The following is an 18837-nucleotide window of genomic DNA, read 5'->3' as shown; positions in this document are numbered from 1 at the left end:
TCAAATTTATATGAATTATACAATGCAGATATCCCCAAAATAATTCAATTCAAATAAAACGTCACGGTTACTTTTCATATATATTTAACTTGGGAGTCCTGAGTAGCCCGGATCGGCTCGAGCCAAGCTATAAATTAGCCGAGTCGAACTCAGTTTTTACGCTTGAAAAATAATTGAGCTGAGCCGAATTTAAAACTCGAATAACTTCTATAAACTTAAATAATTTTTGACTTATTTAATAAATAAATAATATTTATGTTTGCGTTATCATAACTTTGGTTCGCACCCGAGTAATCTGGCTCGATTACAACCCCTATTTCTAAGTGTCTAAGAAAGCTGCAAGCTGCTCACAACCTGCAAGCTAAGAAAGCTCTCTTTGCTGCCCACAAGGTGAGGTGATATGGTCGTAATTAAATTTAGACGTACGGGGACTCAAAAAGCATTTGGATTTAGAACATCTCTCTTGTCTTTTTATTTTTTATTTTTTAATTTTTTAAAATTAGAAAACATCGCTCTTTGTCTCTGTCGTTACTTCCAGTCCCCTCGTGGCGACAGGCTTGCAGAAGGTGCAACCCGTGCCCCCCCTGTGCAATTAAACCCCCAAAACATTCACTATCACACACGATCAGGATGCAAATTAATAAGTGAGAGAGAGAGAGAGAGAGAGAGAGAGAGAGAGAGAGAGAGAGAGAGAGAGAGAGATGGGGATTGGGAAGAGGGTGCTGGACTCAGGATGGTTGGCGGCGAGATCGACCGAAGTATCAGCCACCGGCGTCCAACTCACCACCACCCAACCCCCTTCGAGCCCTGACGCCCCGTGGATGGAGGCGGCCGTGCCTGGCACGTAAGTCGACTATTTTAACCTAAAGACCAAAAGCTTTAGAGAACCCATATCCATTTCCATTTCCATTTCCATTTCCATTTCGACTCCAATTCCTTCTTTAGGAGCGGCATTGTGAGTTGTAGCATTAGAGTTACTAGCTTTTATTGGGGCAAATTAGAACTCTGGGGACAGTGGATGAATGACTGAGTGTTGTAAGTGCGACTCAAAATTGTGGGGTAGATTATTTGTTTGTCAATTAGGATTTGGTTGAGTCAAGATTGGATCTTTCGGGAAATTATGAGTTTCTTTAGGCAAGTATTATGCAGCCTTGACATGTATATGATTGATTAACTGTGGTTATAGCTACGTAGGAAAAATTCGAAGCTCGATAGTGAAGGACTTACTTATGTTTGCCATGCCTTGCAACATCACCATCGCAAACATCCGGCATTAGAGAGTACTTGGAGGTCACCATTGTCATATAAATGGGAAGAAATGATCCGTTTGAGCAGATTGTTATTTTTGATATGGCTTTTTTCTACGAATTACAAAAAAGGTCACATGTATTAACGTGTTTCATGACACCCGGATCTGTCTCCATTTGACTACTCTTGATATGACTTAATGCTACTTACCTGTTTCCAGAAGGTATTCACAGCCATCTCTTGTTAGGTGCATGTTTCCATTTGTGCCACTACCGGGTCCTTTTCTCTATCTGAGGGCTAAACGTTGCTTTTCTAATCGACAACAGTTTAAATTCTACTTGCCACTTGTGGCATTCAAGTTTAGATACCTTTGCAGCTAGCTCTAAGAAAACCTGTGCATATATGAAAGTAGGTTTTAACGTAATGAGGATGGTTTACAATATGCAGTAGATATCTGCTACATATAATTGCTTCCTCTTATTTATAAGTGTTTTTACTTTTTTTTTCCACTTCAATAGCAAATTAATTGAATGTTCTAGAATCTAAGAAGGAAAACTATCTAACTAATTATTTTCCATTCATTGTTGATTCTTCCAATGCAATGCTAGATTTCTCTTTCTCCATTTACTGACTTCTGCAGGATTTAGTGTCTTAGGAACATTAGTGAAGAACAAGTTGGTGCCAGATCCTTTCTATGGGCTAAATAATGAAGCAATAATTGACATAGCTGATTCAGGGAGGGATTATTATACATTTTGGTTCTTTACAACCTTCCAGTGTGCACTGGTAGGTAATACTTGTGCAGAAGTGTTGCTGTTTCTCTTTTTTCTTTTTCTTTTTAACTTTTGGTTAGATTACATAACTTCATTCCCTGTTGGTATATCGACTGCCTTTATGGTCATCGTTTTCTGTAATAGGAATATCAATAAAACTTTATACTCTGGTAGTTGGAGTTAAATAGCTGAATTTGTACAGATATTATGACACTAAACTTATCTTCATTGGAACTAGCCTCTAACTCATACATTTAATGTTAGATTTGAGAAGTTACAGTATATTGTTTGTTTTAATGCAATAAAATTTTAAATTTTGTGATGTACCAAACACGGACATCGTTGCATCTCTTTGAATGTTCCATTTTTTCTCATGAAGCATTTGATAAGCTGAAGTTAACATGCTGTTGGAACATTGTGAACACCAAAAAGAAGTAAATCCGACATTTGCACTTCATCTTCATATGATTTTAGCTATTCAAGACCTTGCATTTGAGCTAAATTTAATTAACTCAGTCTGTTTTGGTCCTAATTTTCCCTTTTGACCTATTATAATCAATTAATCATATCTATCCAAAATTCAGTTATTTTGATTGAATTTCATCCTATATACCTGTATCCCATATCTACTCATTAGTTTCTACTTATTGTTGCTCTATTCTAAGTTAAGGTCAAGTTTGGACTCCAGTGCTACCTGACTGAGTGACTGATTTGCATACTTGTGTTATCATTTTTTGGATATTCAATGCAAGATATTGATACTAATTTGAATGGAGAACTGATGATGGTAATGCTATGATCACAAACAAGAGGTTCCTAGTAGGAAGCTGCATCAGTGCCTGAAGGAGAATATTGTGTGGTGTGAGCTGGACTGTTTGCGCGCCATTGAATAGCTCAGTTGTGGCTTCTTTCTACGGGGAGGGTTGGCTCCAGTTGTCCAACTTATAATTCGAGAATCTATGAGCACACATGCCTAGTGTACTGAGTAGAGCTAACCTCTTGTCTAATCAATGAATAGCCTACATGATCAAGATTTATCAAGAAATAAAAAATGAAAAAGGATATGGAGGCTAACTCCTCTGGAGAATCAACTTTTATAGGGAGTTTCTTTATCTTCTTTGGTTATGACATTAGATAACAAAATTAATAACTAGAATGAGGGGAAAATAACAAGATAGGTTGTGGAGAAAACTGTACATGCTGACCTCTCTCTCTCTCTCTCTCTCCATCACTGTAGGGAAGCCGTTGTCATAAACAATACCAGTGACAGTTTTAGTGTCTGCCTTTCATGCCATGCTGTACTAGTTGCACACATGCATAATTTATTGCCTAAAATTATATAACTGGCAAAACAGATCATGTATTAAAATCTTTCCGCGTAGACACTAGTGTCCATGAATCTGCATGATTTATTTGCTTATTGGCTATAACACATCAGTGATAAAGAAAACATTAATAGTTTTTGCCTATTGTTCATGCAAACCATTGTGAGTCACAAAGAAATACAAGCTACTAGCTGCATCAATTAATGGTTAATGTTCTTTGTCATAGACAAGTTGTTTATGTGCCTTGTAATTTCTAATCATTATATTGATTTCATGTCATTGTGATTGCCATGTTCAGTCAGGAAAGCAGCATGTGAATCTCAATTTCCGTGCAATTAATTATTCAGCAGATGTGTACTTGAATGGGCACAAAGAGATACTTCCTAAGGGGATGTTCCGCAGACACTCTCTTGATATTACTGATATTCTTCATCCTGATGGAAATAATTTGCTTGCTGTCCTTGTTCACCCTCCTGATCATCCTGGCAGTATTCCTGCCGAAGGAGGCCAAGGTGGTGATCATGAGGTTAGTTTCAATTTCCATGCGGCTGATTCATAGACATATACAAATGTTGACGGAGACATGGCCATTGTCATTGTTAAACTTGCTGCAGTTGCATAAGATGTTGGGCATTGCAAATTGTGAAGGCAAGAATGCATCTATCCTCTATATATGTCATGTCTAGCAGAATTTGTAATATCATGTCTATTAAACAAATAGTCAGTCAGTCTATGGGATAAACTAGATATTTAATAATGCATATATACTCTGTCCATTCTTTGCTAAAATCACTATAGGATGAATAATCTTGCAAATTTGTACATTATGAATGCTAAAAGATTTTGTTTTGTTCAAGCCAGATTGGAAAAGATGTTGCCACACAGTACGTTGAAGGTTGGGATTGGATGACTCCAATAAGGTAGGGGTTGATTTTTTTAATTTTTATGGATAGAAGATAGTGTGCATATCATCATTTTCTTTGCGTTTTAACTTATATACTTTTCTTTATAATTGATCAATATTCTGATAACTTCCCGAATGAACAATTTCTCAATGCCAGAGCCATCAGTCCGTTGTTGTTTTTAGGGATAAGTGCCTTAAAACAAGTATATAGTCATGCTCTTTTTGGGTCCTAGAAGGAATGCTATTATTTCCAATTTTTTCTAGCTTCTCTGTTGTTGAATAATTGACTTATTTTTTCTTATTAAGCATTTGTTGTTGGTGAAGAATAATTTATATACCTCAATCATTTGCTTCTTGTGATCCTTCAGGGATAGGAACACTGGCATTTGGGATGAAGTATCGATTTCCATTACCGGTGTGAGTTTTCATATAGTGCTTTGTCTCTGACAATCTTTTTCTATTATAGATTTTGTGCTAGTCAACAATCCAGTGGAAAATGAAATTCCAAATTTAGAAGAGAAATTTTAGGTGATTGTACATGCTGTTGATATTTAGTGCATTCTTAATGCAGCCTGTAAATATATCCGATCCTCACCTGGTTTCATCATTCTTTGACGACTTTAAGAGATCATACTTACATACAACACTTGAATTGCAAAACAGAAGTACATGGCTTGCAGAGTGTTCTTTGACTATCCAAGTGACAACAGAAGTGGAAGGAAACATTTGCTTAGTCGAGCATCTTGAAAGTCAGGAGTTGTCAATCCCTTCTCAGTCTGTTCTGCAGTACACACTTCCTCCAGTAAGTGCATGCATATTGTGTATACTTGGTTTTCTTCATAGCAATACTTCACCAACACATTTGGTTAATCATGTAACTGATAATATTAAGAAATATATGCTGTTTCAGGCATGACATCTCAACCACCGTGATACTAGTAGTGATTTTATATCCTGTGGATCCATATTAATTAGAAGTCATCTTGAGATAGTACTCATATATTTTTCTCATAGTTGATCCGTTTGGGATCACAAATATGTGTCACTATGTGATAAAACATTCTGCCTCTTCCACTAACCGTTGAGAGAAATTAGAGTCATTTCAAGAAATTTTGTCGAACTGATCTGAGGTTGTTTTCTAATCACGTCGGAGTCATTGCAGTGATCTAAACTAAAGTTTTTCCCTTGGGCTTCTTGATAGAACATGAGTTGTCACGGAAAGTTGCAAGTGATTTATGCCGAGACTATTCTCTAAGTCATACCAAATATTAATTATATTTTTTCATTAATATTCTTAGTTGTTAAAATTGTTATTTTGCATGAAGTATAAAATTACACTGAGTCATATATTTTGCACACAAAAATATAATAGTTAAATTGCACACAGAAATATAATAATTAACTTGCATACAAAAATATGATAATTAATTTGCACATAAAAATATCATATTTAATTTGCACACAGAAATATACTATTTAATTTGCACACATGACATACATGATCATGTAAATAAATATGAAATACAAGAGAGATAGAATGTGAGTGAACTCACTCATTTGAGTCTAGGTGAAACGATTGACATCTCTAGTTCACATGCTAAAATCACCATATTTAATAATAAATAAATATTTTTTAAATTTAATCCATATCAAAAAATTTTAAATTTAAAACTAATTAAAGGACACAATCGGCTAATTTAAGCCCATAAGTGTTGGCTTGGGTTGCAGTTGGCCCATAGCCTCTACCTAGAAATCCACTTAAATGGATTGGGCTAAAGATCCAATCTCTTAACACTAATTGGATCAGGTCGAGTCTATTGGGTTCAAAACCAAAATCCGACCCGTCCCTTTAACTTAAGGGAAGAAGATAGACTCGGATTGCCCGAGTTGGTCTTTTCCTTTGAAGGGACCCTAGCGCGCGCATGAGAGAGAGAGAGAGAGAGAGAGAGAGAGAGAGAGAGAGAGAGAGGGGCCGAGATCATCGTCGCCAAAGATCCTCCAACAACACCGACGACTCCTCTCCACCATAGCCATGTGCTCAAGAAAGGAGGTCGATCATCAATGATCGATGCCAGCTCCATTGTCGGTGGCTATTCGAGCCACGAGGGCTCTAAAGTATTCACGACACGAAGTCGATGACGCGAAGCTTCTGCTAAAAGGGCAGCTACGACTTGAAGCTGTCGGTCGGCCAGCTTTGTCGAAACTACAAACGCCTAAATTTAGATGTTTTCAATCTACCTTGTTAATCTTAAATTAAATTTGTAGGGTAAAAAAGGGCTCACTGGTGAGTCGCGTAGTGGCTTCGAATGCTCCAGTGGTCCAATCCACAGTGAAAGCTTCGACAAGGATTAGGAAGAAGAGAGCGAGAGATAATACTGTAGGGTGCGAAATAACAGGATTAGCGTTTATATTTATAGGTTATGTTTTAATCTTAATCTGAATATGGATTTAATTTGGAATGGCCGAAAATCCCATAGCCACTTCTCCTGTCATGTGCTAGAGATGGAGAGGAAAGGGGTTTGCACGTGCAATGCACATTCGCCCTCCTCTCTTCTTTTTCTCTCTATTTTTTTTTTCCAGTTCTTACAAGAACATATAGGGATATCATGGAGAATGATTTTAATAGTCGCATTTGCATTTTCTTCTAGTTGCTTTACACCCCTGACCACTCATTATAAGAAGACAACATAAACTTAGAATGAGAACCTTTCGTTACTTTAAGTGATTTTTTTTTCCTAGTTTCCAAATGATTTACTATCTTTTGCTGATTTACTTTATATAGAATTTGTGCTTGTTAGTCTCTTTAGACATCCCTAATTAGGTGGCTGCAGTACTGATAGTTCCTGTGGAACTTGGCACCAACTTCTAGCCCCTAGGAATTTGGTGCAAGTTTGTGATCAAAGAAAGAAGCTAACAATAGAGGATTAGGTATAGTAGTTGTAAGGCTAGGTAAATGGAATAATTGGCCTCCTCCATTACAATTTAGACTTGTCCAAAGTAGGACAGATATTTTAGACATGGGAATTGTCTAGACAAGAAAGAAAGACGATAACTTTTGATTAGAAACTTGCTAATCTTGATAAGCTTAGCTTATTGGAGAAGTGTGATGATTCACGTAGTTGACAGATTTATTGGAAAGGCCTGGTGGTTGTCATTTTGCCAAGTATTATTGTGGCGTGGACAAGTCTCGCAATGCCTAGGTATTGGCAAAATGCTTGGATAAGATTAAAGGGGAGGGGGAGAGAGTGGGTTATTTATTGAGAAGAGTGCATAGAAGTTGTCTGCAAGCCATTGCTTTTGCTATCCTGTCACATTCTTGCAAGCTGACAAAGAGAGAGAAGTTGAACTTCCTCTTTCTTGATCTGAAAATTTTAGTAGGTGCACCCTAGTGCCCTGTGTCCCTTTTCTTCTCTATCTTATCTTAAAGTAAAGAAGTGCCACGTGCACTTGTGGCACATTCTGTGGGTTCTGTTTTGCACCCGATGCTGATCGATCATTATATGGAGGGTCTTTGCCACTCCCTTATTTTGTAGTTGTCCAGATGGAGAAGTACGTGGCAGCTGGCACACAGAACCTTTCTTTCTTTTTGTTAAGGTACAGTGGCCACTTAAATGACCAGTTTGTTGATTGTGCTAAATGGTACCATGATCCACCATTAATGGAGGCTTTTGTTTGCCCTCCTTGTCATAGGCTTCTTCTAAGTAGCACAAGATTGTGGTGAAGGTCCTATGATCAAACTTGGCTATTTTAAAGAGAAAAAGGCTAGTTGTTGATTAGGATGCTGATAATTGGTTATCTAGTTTTTATTAATTGATTAAAGGAGCCATTGTATTACAATGTGAAAAGAGAGGCATTTAGATGAGTTCTATTTTTCCCTCTTTCTGAACATGACAAGCTTATTGCAAAAAAAAAAAAAAAAAAAACAGTGTAACATAGCAACTGTTTAGGTATATCTCTTGCCCCTGGGTTTATCTCATTAGGGTATTATTACTTTTTTAATGACTTGCAGCTTTTCTTCTATAAACCCAATTTATGGTGGCCAAATGGCATGGGAAACCAGTCCCTGTATAATGTTGAAATAACTGTTGATGTAAAAGGATTTGGAGCATCTGATTCTTGGAGTCATCACTTTGGATTCCGCAAGATTGAGAGCACAATTGATGCTGCTACTGGTGGAAGGTAACAATCACATTTTACCATCTTTCTCCCTTAGGGAGCATTTGGTTGCAAATAATGAGATTTCTGGTTTTTAATGCATATTCTACAATTACATGAGATGGACTGGATGGAGAAGCCTCTCCTCTAAAGGTGAATGGTGAATCTGATTCATTGTGCTTCATCTGCAGGCTATTCAAGGTGAATGGTGAACCAGTTTTTATTCGTGGAGGGAACTGGATATTATCAGATGGACTCTTGCGGCTATCAAAGAAGAGATATAAGACAGATATTAAATTTCATGCAGATATGAACTTTAATATGCTCCGTTGCTGGGGTGGTGGATTAGCTGAGAGGCCTGAATTTTATCATTATTGTGATGTCTATGGATTATTGGTGAGACAATCAACATAGCTTGAACATTTCTTATGTTTCCTCTCCTAGTTCTAGTGTTCCATTATTGGTGATAGTTGCAGATGGTGAAAGATATCAAATAAACTTCCTTATCTTACCATGTCTGATTTCCTTCCTTATCATACGGAAGCATGAAAAGTAAGCAACTAAGAATTGTAGCTGTTTGAAAAAGTCCAATTTATTGGTCCAACCATGAGCATTGCTATAATTTAAAGCACTCTGTTACACAACTCGCAATCTTGCTTCTCATCAAAGAGTATTTAGAGGCCCATGCAGTACAAGGCAGGGATTATGTTGTCATGAGGGAGAAGATGAATATGGACCATTGAACCCCGTTCATTTTCATGAGCCAATGCCATAGTAATTCCATCATGAGGTCTCTATACAGTAAAATGGTTATCTGTGTTTTTGATTGACCATTATTAACCAATGTCATTAAGCATGGCTATAGTTGTTCGTTGGGAGTATCTACAGAACTCAAGTGTCATGTTACATCTGAGTGTTAATTAATGGAGGAAGACATAATATGTAGAAAACGCACTATGATTATGTGAACTGCTATTTGTTCATATTGTTGATCAGTTACTATTACTAGATCTTTGGCCTATTCTTCTACAGTTAATGTTATTAATTTCTGAACCAGGATAAATTACCTTAGTTTATACATCATTGAAAAGAGTGGCATATTGATCATTGTGTTCCTTAAAGTGATTAAATGGTATAATGTGAATGTGCAGAAACTGCACTGAGAGGTGTACTGAAGGTTTCAGATTTGATGACACTTGTTTATCTGCTAAAGGTATAATATAAATTGTTAATCCATTACCTAAAAGCTTAAACTTTTGGGTTAATCATGATATTAGAGTGGTTTTCTAGAGATTTGGAGTTCAAACCTCGTTTAACCCCATTTAATATATATTTTCTATTATATATTCTTGTGCAGTGTGGAGGATCTTACATTCGTTATCTTTCGTTTGTTCACATATGGCGTATAAGGGCTGTATATAGGGAGGCATGTTAATTGTATAATATGTATTATTGATTTGTTGCTTAAAAATTTAAGCTTTTACATCTGGTTATCTAACATTATCAAAGCTCTCATTTGAAGTCCTCTTGTATTTTGTGGATTATCTATTATTTGCTATTGATATCTTCTGCTAAATTCTATATTTATTTGTTCATGGTAATATATACATTCTTTTGTACTTAACAGAAGATTTGACCAATATATAGGTATGGCAAGAGTTCTGGATAACCGGAGATGTTGATGGACGAGGTGTACCTGTGTCAAATCCTGATGGGCCTCTAGACCATGAACTTTTCATGCTATGTGCCAGGGACACTGTCAGGCTTCTTAGAAATCATGCTAGTCTTGCTCTATGGGTAGGTGGAAATGAGCAAGTACCACCAGTAGATATTAATAGAGCTCTCAAAAATGATTTGAAGCTGCATCCACTTTTCATGCCTCAAGAAAAAATGACAACACCAGGAGAAGGCTTTTCACAGGACTCAAGTGATCCAAGCAAATATCTTGATGGAACTCGCATATATATTCAAGGATCAATGTGGGACGGCTTTGCAGATGGAAAAGGTAACTTTACAGATGGTCCTTATGAAATTCAAAGTCCAGAAGCTTTCTTCATGGATGATTTCTACCGCTACGGGTTCAACCCTGAGGTTGGCTCAGTGGGGATGCCTGTTGCAGCTACAATTAGAGCTACGATGCCTTCAGAAGGATGGGAAATTCCGTTATTAAACAAGAGATCGAATGGGTACATAGAGGAAGTTCCAAACCCGATTTGGGAGTACCATAAGTACATTCCTTACTCAAAACCAGGGAAGGTGCATGATCAAATTGAACTTTATGGCCACCCGAAGAATCTCGATGACTTCTGTGAAAAGGTAAAGTAAACTGAGTACTGAAATATATCCTTCATGAAGACTTGCTGGCCAGCTTTTGATGCATTTCAGCCACCTATTGTAAATATTTATGCATCCCTTTTCAGGCACAACTTGTAAATTATGTCCAATATAGAGCTCTTTTGGAAGGATGGACTTCTCGAATGTGGACCAAATATACTGGCCTTCTGATTTGGAAGACACAGAATCCATGGACAGGCCTTCGAGGTCAATTTTATGATCATCTTCATGACCAAACTGCGGGTTTCTATGGTTGCCGTTGTGCTGCTGAACCAGTACACGTCCAGCTTAATTTGGCAACCTACTTCATAGAGGTATAGCGAACCAGTCCATCTCTTGTTATCCATTAGTGAAAACCTTTTTTTTTCTTTCGGATGACTGTAGTAATGATAAAAATGAACTCTTTCCAGGTGGTAAATACTTTACGTGATGAACTTTCAAATGTAGCAGTGGAAATTTCAGTCTGGGACCTGGAAGGAACATGCCCATATTACAAGGTTACTGAGAAAATGTTTGTTCCACCAAAGAAAGTACAGCAAGTAGTCGAGATGAAATATCCAAAGATGAAGAATGCAAAGCCAGTTTATTTTCTTCTCCTCAAACTCTTCAGACTGTCAGACACTGCAATTCTTTCCCGGAACTTTTATTGGTTGCATCTTCCTAGAAGCGATTACAAGTTGTTGGAACCGTACCGCACAAAGAAAATTCCATTGAAGGTTACTTCTCAAGTTTCAATTTCAGGTTCCATGTACAAGGTGCAAATGCGTGTGGAAAACATGTCTGTCAACTCAAATTCTAGAAGTCTAGTCTTCAAATCAAATAATCATCACACTGATGGCACTCAATACGGCGCTAATTCAGTAGAATCTATCGAGAAGTTCGTCCTGCAGAAACAAGAATGTGGTGTATGGAGGAGAATATATGAAAGCCTTGGTCTCGCAAGCGCAGCTGAAAGCCCTAGCGTGGTCAATATAAATGGATCTGATTCAGGGATTGCTTTTTTCCTTCATTTTTCAGTTCATGGTGCAGAAAAGAATCAAGGAAGTTTTGAGGACACAAGAATCCTTCCTGTCCATTATTCTGACAACTATTTCTCACTTGTACCTGGTGAGAAGATGACAATTAACATCTCATTTGAGGCCCCTCAGGGCGTCAGTCCTCGTGTTACTCTTCAAGGATGGAATCATCATGTAAACCATACTGTTATTTGAGCACCTACTGCTATCTATCAGGTCTGCTTAGTGTAATCGAAGACAATCTTGTGAACACATAATAAACGTTTGAAAAGGTTGCTTCTGTTTATTATAGTATATTCTAGAATGTTGTTGGTGATTAGAATTTTATACATAGAATAAAATTGTAAAGCATGAGAAGATGTTGATAGTAGTTTGAAAGAATAAAAAAAGAATTTCTAAACATCAACAACATTCTTGAATATGCCACCGATATAACTAGGTAACTTATAGTAAAAGGCATTTTAGTTTTCTAATTGATAGAAATAGGCTCTCCTCATTTATCAAATTATAAATTCAGATATTTTTTTTTATTAATTTAGATTAATTTACTATTTTAATTTCGATGTACATATTGTTAAAAATTAGAGCGAATCTTTTACATAAGCGATTCGTAAAATTACATAGGTGATACGTGATATTTTTTTTTTTTTTGAAATCTCGATGAATACATCGTTAAAAATTGTAGAATATATTTTGCATAGGTGATACGTATATATTAATTACATAGATAATACGTGACGTTTTTATTTTTAAAATTAGAGCATAGACGATGTATATAGATTACATAAATGATGTGTGATATTTTTTTAATCTCGATATATTTAAAAAAAAAAATTAGAGCGTATATTTTATATAATCGATACGTATAAATTACATAGATTATTGGCGACGTTTTTAAAACACGATAGTCTTTTTGAGATTTGTTAGAACTGAATCGCCAAAAAAACAGTCTGAAATTATAATTTATCGTAGCCTACTTTTACTAATTAGAAAATCTAAATCGAAGAACTTTGTGCTGCAAACTGCGTGATATAACCACACAAGCTATATTATCTGCCAGGGATTTCTGTTAGCCGACAAATCTCGAAACAAGATCTATTAACAGCCGGGCTTATTTAAACATCAACTACCCCTGCTTCTCGACAGTTGTTTCTTTTTTTTCCTTCTTTAAGTTCCAAACAATGTGGAACACGTGTCTATTTATCTCCACCGGACTGCAAGTTCCAAACAATGTGGAACACGTGTCTATAACATAAGTTAACGATATTCATATATATATTTTTAACTTCAAATTTCTTTTCCCGCATCAATAAATTTTATTAGATACCAGTAAGCCACTATGATGACCTTTAATAATTATGGTCTAAAAAATAAGGGGGGGTTTTTAAAATATATTTAATCCTTTAATATTCTATTAAAAATTTGGTCACGTGCACCAGGAGAAGAGAAAGAAGAGGTCTATATGAGGTTCCAATAAGGATGTCTCGAATATACCATCGGATTAATTTCCACCGTTGGTTTGTCGTCCAAAAACGAAGACCATTCTAGAACACTACTCTACTACTAAGATCTCAAAATTAAAATAAATAAATAAAACTGACGGTGTGAGTGAAAAGCATGGGAGACGATTACTTTCAGTTTGATTTAATATAAAAGTATCAACGTTGATGTTGAATCGCGGAGCTCCTTCCACCCCACTCTCTCCTCGACGTCTCAAAGATCTCCGCTTCTCTCTCTCTCTCTTACGAATATCTATCTTACCGTACGTCTAGATCTTCTCTCTCTATTCTCGGCCTAGCAAATGGCGATCTCTTTTTCGGTCCACGCCACGCCGATCTCCTCGCTTCTCCTACGAACTGCCCGTACTAAGAATTTGGCACTCTCGCGCCGCGCCGTTGCTTGCCTCACCTCCCATGGCGAGGCCACCACGGCCAAGGCCACGAATTCCCCGACGCATTCCGATGTGGGGTTCGACTACAAGCTCTCCGCCGAGCGGGGCGATGGAAACGCCGTCGCTCGCCTGTCGCCTTCCGCCGAATCCACCATTGAGAGGGTCAGTGGAATTTCGTCGTACAGATTATCTCTGTTTGTCTCATATAGTTACTGGAACGGTTACACATGGGGTTTTTGTTTTATCCAATTGGGTTTTGCTTGGATATGCTGTGGAGGTGTTAATCGCGAATTGTGGGGTCGTACCCCATTTGCACCTGATGATCTGGGGTGAACAGTGAGATTAATACTTTTCCTTATGCATCTTTGGCTTCTCTACGGATTGATAATTGTTAGATGAGTAGGGAGACTTTAGTTTCGCTCTTGGCAAATTCTAACCCCTTTGGATCCCAGAGGTCCCGACTAGCTTAGTTTAGAAGTTGGACTTAAGGATTTATTATACACTAACATAGTTTACTGTATTGTGCTTGCTAAATTAGATACAGAATCCAATGTGAAAAGAAGTACTGCTTCCTGGAGAGCTTTTGACTAGTATTGCTTCCTCGTGCTTTTCTCCAGCCTCTTCTCATTATGTTATTGTACTTTATGGCAAAGCGGTTTAACTATAATCTTGGCACTCTTTGATATATTTGCCCCTTTGCGTGCTAAGCAGGTGATTTTTGATTTTCGCTTCTTGGCTCTATTGGCAGTGGGTGGTTCATTAGCTGGTTCTTTGCTGTGCTTTCTGAATGTAAGTCTGTTAACCCATGCTTCTGTTCTAATGTGAGATGGCCTGACGGCCCTGATACTCCTATCTTTTTTCTTTCTTTCTATTTACTATGATTAGCTGATAAGTTTATGGCTCAACAGGTTCTCATAAGTAGATATTCAATATAGGGTGATGATGCTGAAGCTTTACATATTATCTGTGAAAATTTTATGTATTCCTGACTGCAGATTCCTCTATTTAAGAAGCTAATGTATGAAATGTACAAAACTACATTGCTGAATCTAAGCAATTTCATGGAGATAGCCTAGGATGCTGCAGGAGCAAAATTTGATCTGAGAGGAGTATTGTAAACTACATTCTCCAAATCTAGAATAAAGGACTACTTCTGACTAGCCCATTCAGTGTTAAGAGCGTTGATGGTATAAGCTTTTAATATCATTAACTGAACCCTTAATTAAAATTGTCAGTATGAGGCATCCGTTACTGTTCTTGGTATATGATATACAAGTAGCAATTTCATCAATGAATTGTTTCTGCAGATTACTTGGCTAGGATTTGGCTTATTTTTGGCCAGATTGGGATTGGATTGTCCAATTAGCAGAATTTCCTGAGACTTTTGGATCTGATAGATTTGTATGTTCTTCCATCTTTCTATTTATCTATATAGGGATTAGGAAGTCTCGTAAACCCTAATTATTGGTTGATGTTGTACTACAAATTTTACAAGTTACGCTACCTCACCTGTCATAGTTTCCTCGAGTAAAACTTAGTAGCATTCCTGAAGAGTTATACTAGGTTAGCCATTACCTCTTACTTTCACTGAGCATGCAACATAAGTGTATGGGATGAAGTTTGCAGGTTAAGGATTATGGAGAAGAAGTATGAGACAACGTTGATCAATTTTTCTATGGACTCAAATGAACATGTGCAATTTTATGCAAGATTTTATTGGTTTATATCTTTTCACATAGATATAACTTTTAGCTGCTTATTCATATCGCTTCTCTCAATGGTTGGTTTCAGCTTGGTTGCATTGTTATGGACAAGTGTATTCTCTGGTATATATATTGTGTGATACATATTGAGATAACTCTCTATCTAGTGTGAAATTTAAGTGGGCTGATAAGTTGACATTCTTAATTAGGGCTGCGTTTACATAGTCGATGCATACAAGGTTTATTGGGGGAGCTGTGTCAAAGGGGTTCACACAGGACAGATGGTCCTACGCCTAGTTGAGGCTATTGGTGAGCATCTAAACAATTTAGCTTTTGGTGAATCTTTTCTTACAAACTTATAGCTATATTACTATAGTGAACCATCAATTGTATGATATAGAATGGGAAACTTTTATGATCCTTTTGAGAACCATGAATTCAGATACAAACATCTACTTTTGTCTCATGGGAATTAATGAGATTTTGCTTAATCAATATAGGAGATTAAACAAATCTACCTTTGATCTCAGGGATTCTTCATCAGATTAGTAACATGATATGATGTTAGACTTGCATCTCTGACTTTTTGCTAGTTCATACTTGTTTATTATTTCCATAAGATTTGACACCTTAGACATTGTTCCATGATTTTTTTGTCTTCTTAAATTCATCCTGATTGTTCTAAAAATTGGGAATTTGGACGCAATATCCTACATAAAAGCAGATTTTTGGTTCAAATCCTGTATTTACATTAATTACATGTTACACCATCTTTTCCACTAAATGAGCAAATTAAACTTGAGTTGGGATTTCCGACAGAACTTAGCCTTGGTCCCATTACAGTTTTATACCCTATATGTAATCCACTTAACGCCAGTTGAGTGGACTACACAAAACTAGAATTTAAGGCCATTGCAGTCTAATTGGTGAGTGCATCTCAGTATGATTTTTGGTTTCCACATGTTCTACTAATGCCCTTAACCTTTTCGTCCAATACCCACAGCCTTTAGGAATCACTTGAGCACACTAGCAATCACATGTCATCCACACTAGTATCTCCAATTTCAATGATTGAGTATTGTTTGAGAGGCGGAATACTCTACAGTAATTCTTGTTTTCATTTTTACGGAGATAGATGAGGGATTTCAGAAAGTCGGTGTTAATTTTTGAGGCAGCTTAAGCTTGTTCTCTAATATCACTTTAATTTACTTTCAAATATCAATTCATAGTGCTGGACTGCAATATCATTATTTTTTCAGTCATATGGCTTGACTATTCATATATCCTATTATCAAACATGTTAAGGCTTTCCAAGAATTAAAAGTCACTAGACCAATAACTAATGTTTTTTTAACATAATGCCTTTATTGATTTCTGAATGTTCTTAAAAATTAAAGGTTAAAACCCTTTATTTTGCAGATGTGTATCTTGCTGGAACTGTTATGTTGATATTTGGCATGGGTCTATATGGATTGTTCATCAGCAATGCAACTCCAGCTGTACCCTCTGCTGTAGATCGTGCTCTTAGAGGATCTTCATTATTTGGGATGTTTGCCTTAAAGGTAACTGTTGAAGTAGTACCCATTATAATAAGAAAGTAAGAAGAATATCAACTGATTTTCTCTTCTCCTAGATAGTGATCACATCTTTGGCCGTATAGATTTTCAAAAATAATGAACATAGCTCGACTAGCTTTTCAACCAACTTAACCACTACCAATACTTTAGAAAATCAACCCCACTGATTCAAGAGTTTTTATGGGGGGTAATTTCAGCTATAGTGGGGTGGGCTTTATTTGAATGGGACGGTTACTTAGGCCTAGTTTGGAATAAAAAGGAACAGCCTTTATGAGATCAAAAAATCAATTTACAGAGTTAAAAGAGAAGTAAAAGAAAGGAAATAAATGATATAACTTACATCAAGTCATGCTAATCCAGAAAATTTTAGCCAGGTTTGAGCATTACATAATTCTTTGTACATCTTACTGGTGCACTGGCTGTTTTTGAATCTGTCCAGTACATAGACATTCTATCTATGTACAGCATAGTGAGAGGTGGACAAACCAGTTTTTTTATTGTACTATTATTATTGTAGAACAAAGACTGAATTCTGTCAAGCTGCAGCTAAAGCAGAGGTTTTCTTTATTGCTTTAAATTTGCAGGAAAGGCCAAAGTGGATGAAAATCAGTTCGCTTGATGAGTTAAAGACCAAGGTGGGACATGTTATTGTTATGATTCTTCTGGTAAAGATGTTTGAAAGAAGCAAAATGGTGACAATAGCTACAGGACTGGACCTTCTTAGTTACTCCGTGTGCATTTTCTTATCATCTGCCTCCTTGTACATTCTTCACAATCTTCATAAGTCTGATTAAGTTCCTATTGCAAATCTCAGATCCTAAGGTATTGTCCCAAGTTTGTGGTAATATGGAGATCTATTTAATCTGATTCAGAATACATATTGTAGAGATAACAGAAAACTGTAGCTTGTTTTTAAAGTAGAAAGAACACATGCTTTTGTATGTATACAACTTGTTTGGAGGAAAAGGAAAAACAAAATTCTAGGGACTGGAGGGGTCAAGGCAGAGGATCAATGGATGTTTGTTGCAGATGAGTGATGCAATTTTCAGTGGTAAAGCAACTCAATTTCTGGAGATTTAGGCAATTGCAAGAGCTTCAGCATCTACTTCTGAAGAAATAATTGGCTGTGTCATTATTTTAAAATTTAAAACAGGAGTTGGATATGTATATTGCTGAAAAGTTTCTTTTCTGCCTAAAACCTATTCTGATGGGAAGAATATATTTTTCATCATTTGGATAGAATGTTAGAAAAGAATGAAGGAGAAAGGGAGATAAAATGATGGCCTCTGATGGTCATCTTTTGTTTTCTCTCAATATCTATTTATACAAGAGATTTTTTTTACTCTCTCTTCTTTTCTCTCCTACTTACAGTGTTTTTCTTAAGAAAGTAGGTTTGATTCGGTGGTTTGAAGTTTGCGTACTAGAAAGATTATAAGCGAGGTTATCTAATGCCCATTTTTTTTCTTCTTCTTATCTAATGTCCATTTTTTTTTTCCTTATTAGAATCAATTACTTCAAGAATGGAAGTGAAAATAGTTTAAAATTGAAAATTTTAATATAAAAAACAAATGGAAGTCTTGCCGTTGAGGTCTATTTGATTAAGAGAAATTTTCAAATGATTAGAGTCAATAGTAATTAGTTAAAGTACCAATATACGAAAATTATAAGGGAAAAAGAGAGATCTAATTACAAAATCTTCAAAGACATTAATCAGAAGAATTACCAATTAATCTACGCACGACAACAGCCTCATTTTTTTTTCTCAAAAAAAAAAAAAAACCACTAAAATTAATAGATAGATTTCCCAATTGCCATCTCCCCTCTTCCGCTCGAATCAAGGAATAACATCCCAGCATAATTACCCGATAATATTGAGGTATCGATTCAAACATGTATTACATCAATGAATCG

At 36.4% G+C, this 18837-nt stretch overlaps 2 protein-coding genes across 4 annotated transcripts; both read left to right on the top strand.

The window, feature by feature from the left end:
- Window positions 1-649: 649 nt before the first annotated feature.
- LOC140778761 (mannosylglycoprotein endo-beta-mannosidase) lies at window positions 650-12035 on the top strand. Of its 3 annotated transcripts, XM_073123618.1 has the most exons (12): window positions 650-668; window positions 703-844; window positions 1896-2034; window positions 3645-3872; window positions 4208-4266; window positions 4619-4667; window positions 4822-5052; window positions 8260-8429; window positions 8597-8801; window positions 10053-10721; window positions 10826-11053; window positions 11150-12035. In XM_073123618.1, coding segments are annotated over exons 1-12 (2922 nt in total). In that variant the 5' UTR covers window positions 650-667; the 3' UTR covers window positions 11951-12035. The 3 variants fall into 3 exon arrangements, with proteins under 3 accessions (XP_072979719.1, XP_072979721.1, XP_072979722.1); XM_073123620.1 differs by lacking the exons at window positions 650-668; window positions 1896-2034; XM_073123621.1 differs by lacking the exons at window positions 650-668; window positions 703-844; window positions 1896-2034; window positions 3645-3872 and adding an exon at window positions 3914-3994.
- A 1392-nt stretch (window positions 12036-13427) lies between these two features.
- Window positions 13428-18273, top strand: LOC140779725 (uncharacterized). The gene is made up of 5 exons (XM_073124963.1): window positions 13428-13808; window positions 14358-14435; window positions 15559-15658; window positions 16769-16911; window positions 17511-18273. Exons 1-5 carry the CDS (start codon window positions 13557-13559, stop codon window positions 17718-17720), a joined length of 783 nt encoding a protein of 260 aa, XP_072981064.1. The 5' UTR covers window positions 13428-13556; the 3' UTR covers window positions 17721-18273.
- Window positions 18274-18837: the final 564 nt, after the last annotated feature.

This window comes from Typha angustifolia, chromosome 15, assembly GCF_048772165.1.
Source record: "Typha angustifolia cultivar Huaian chromosome 15, ASM4877216v1, whole genome shotgun sequence".
Lineage (NCBI taxonomy): Eukaryota > Viridiplantae > Streptophyta > Magnoliopsida > Poales > Typhaceae > Typha > Typha angustifolia.
Note: the sequence above shows the minus strand (reverse complement) of the source record. Positions and strands in the feature narration are given on the sequence as shown.

Bases quoted from the DNA above. Each gene is read 5' to 3' on its own strand.
- LOC140778761 (XM_073123618.1), top strand. The intron at 4,267-4,618 runs GTAGGGGTTGAT...GTGATCCTTCAG, and splicing joins GATTGGATGACTCCAATAAG to GGATAGGAACACTGGCATTT. The intron at 10,722-10,825 runs GTAAAGTAAACT...ATCCCTTTTCAG, and splicing joins TCGATGACTTCTGTGAAAAG to GCACAACTTGTAAATTATGT.
- LOC140779725 (XM_073124963.1), top strand. From the start codon at position 13,557: ATGGCGATCTCTTTTTCGGTCCACGCCACGCCGATCTCCTCGCTTCTC. The intron at 13,809-14,357 runs GTCAGTGGAATT...CGTGCTAAGCAG, and splicing joins CCGAATCCACCATTGAGAGG to GTGATTTTTGATTTTCGCTT. The intron at 16,912-17,510 runs GTAACTGTTGAA...TTAAATTTGCAG, and splicing joins TTGGGATGTTTGCCTTAAAG to GAAAGGCCAAAGTGGATGAA.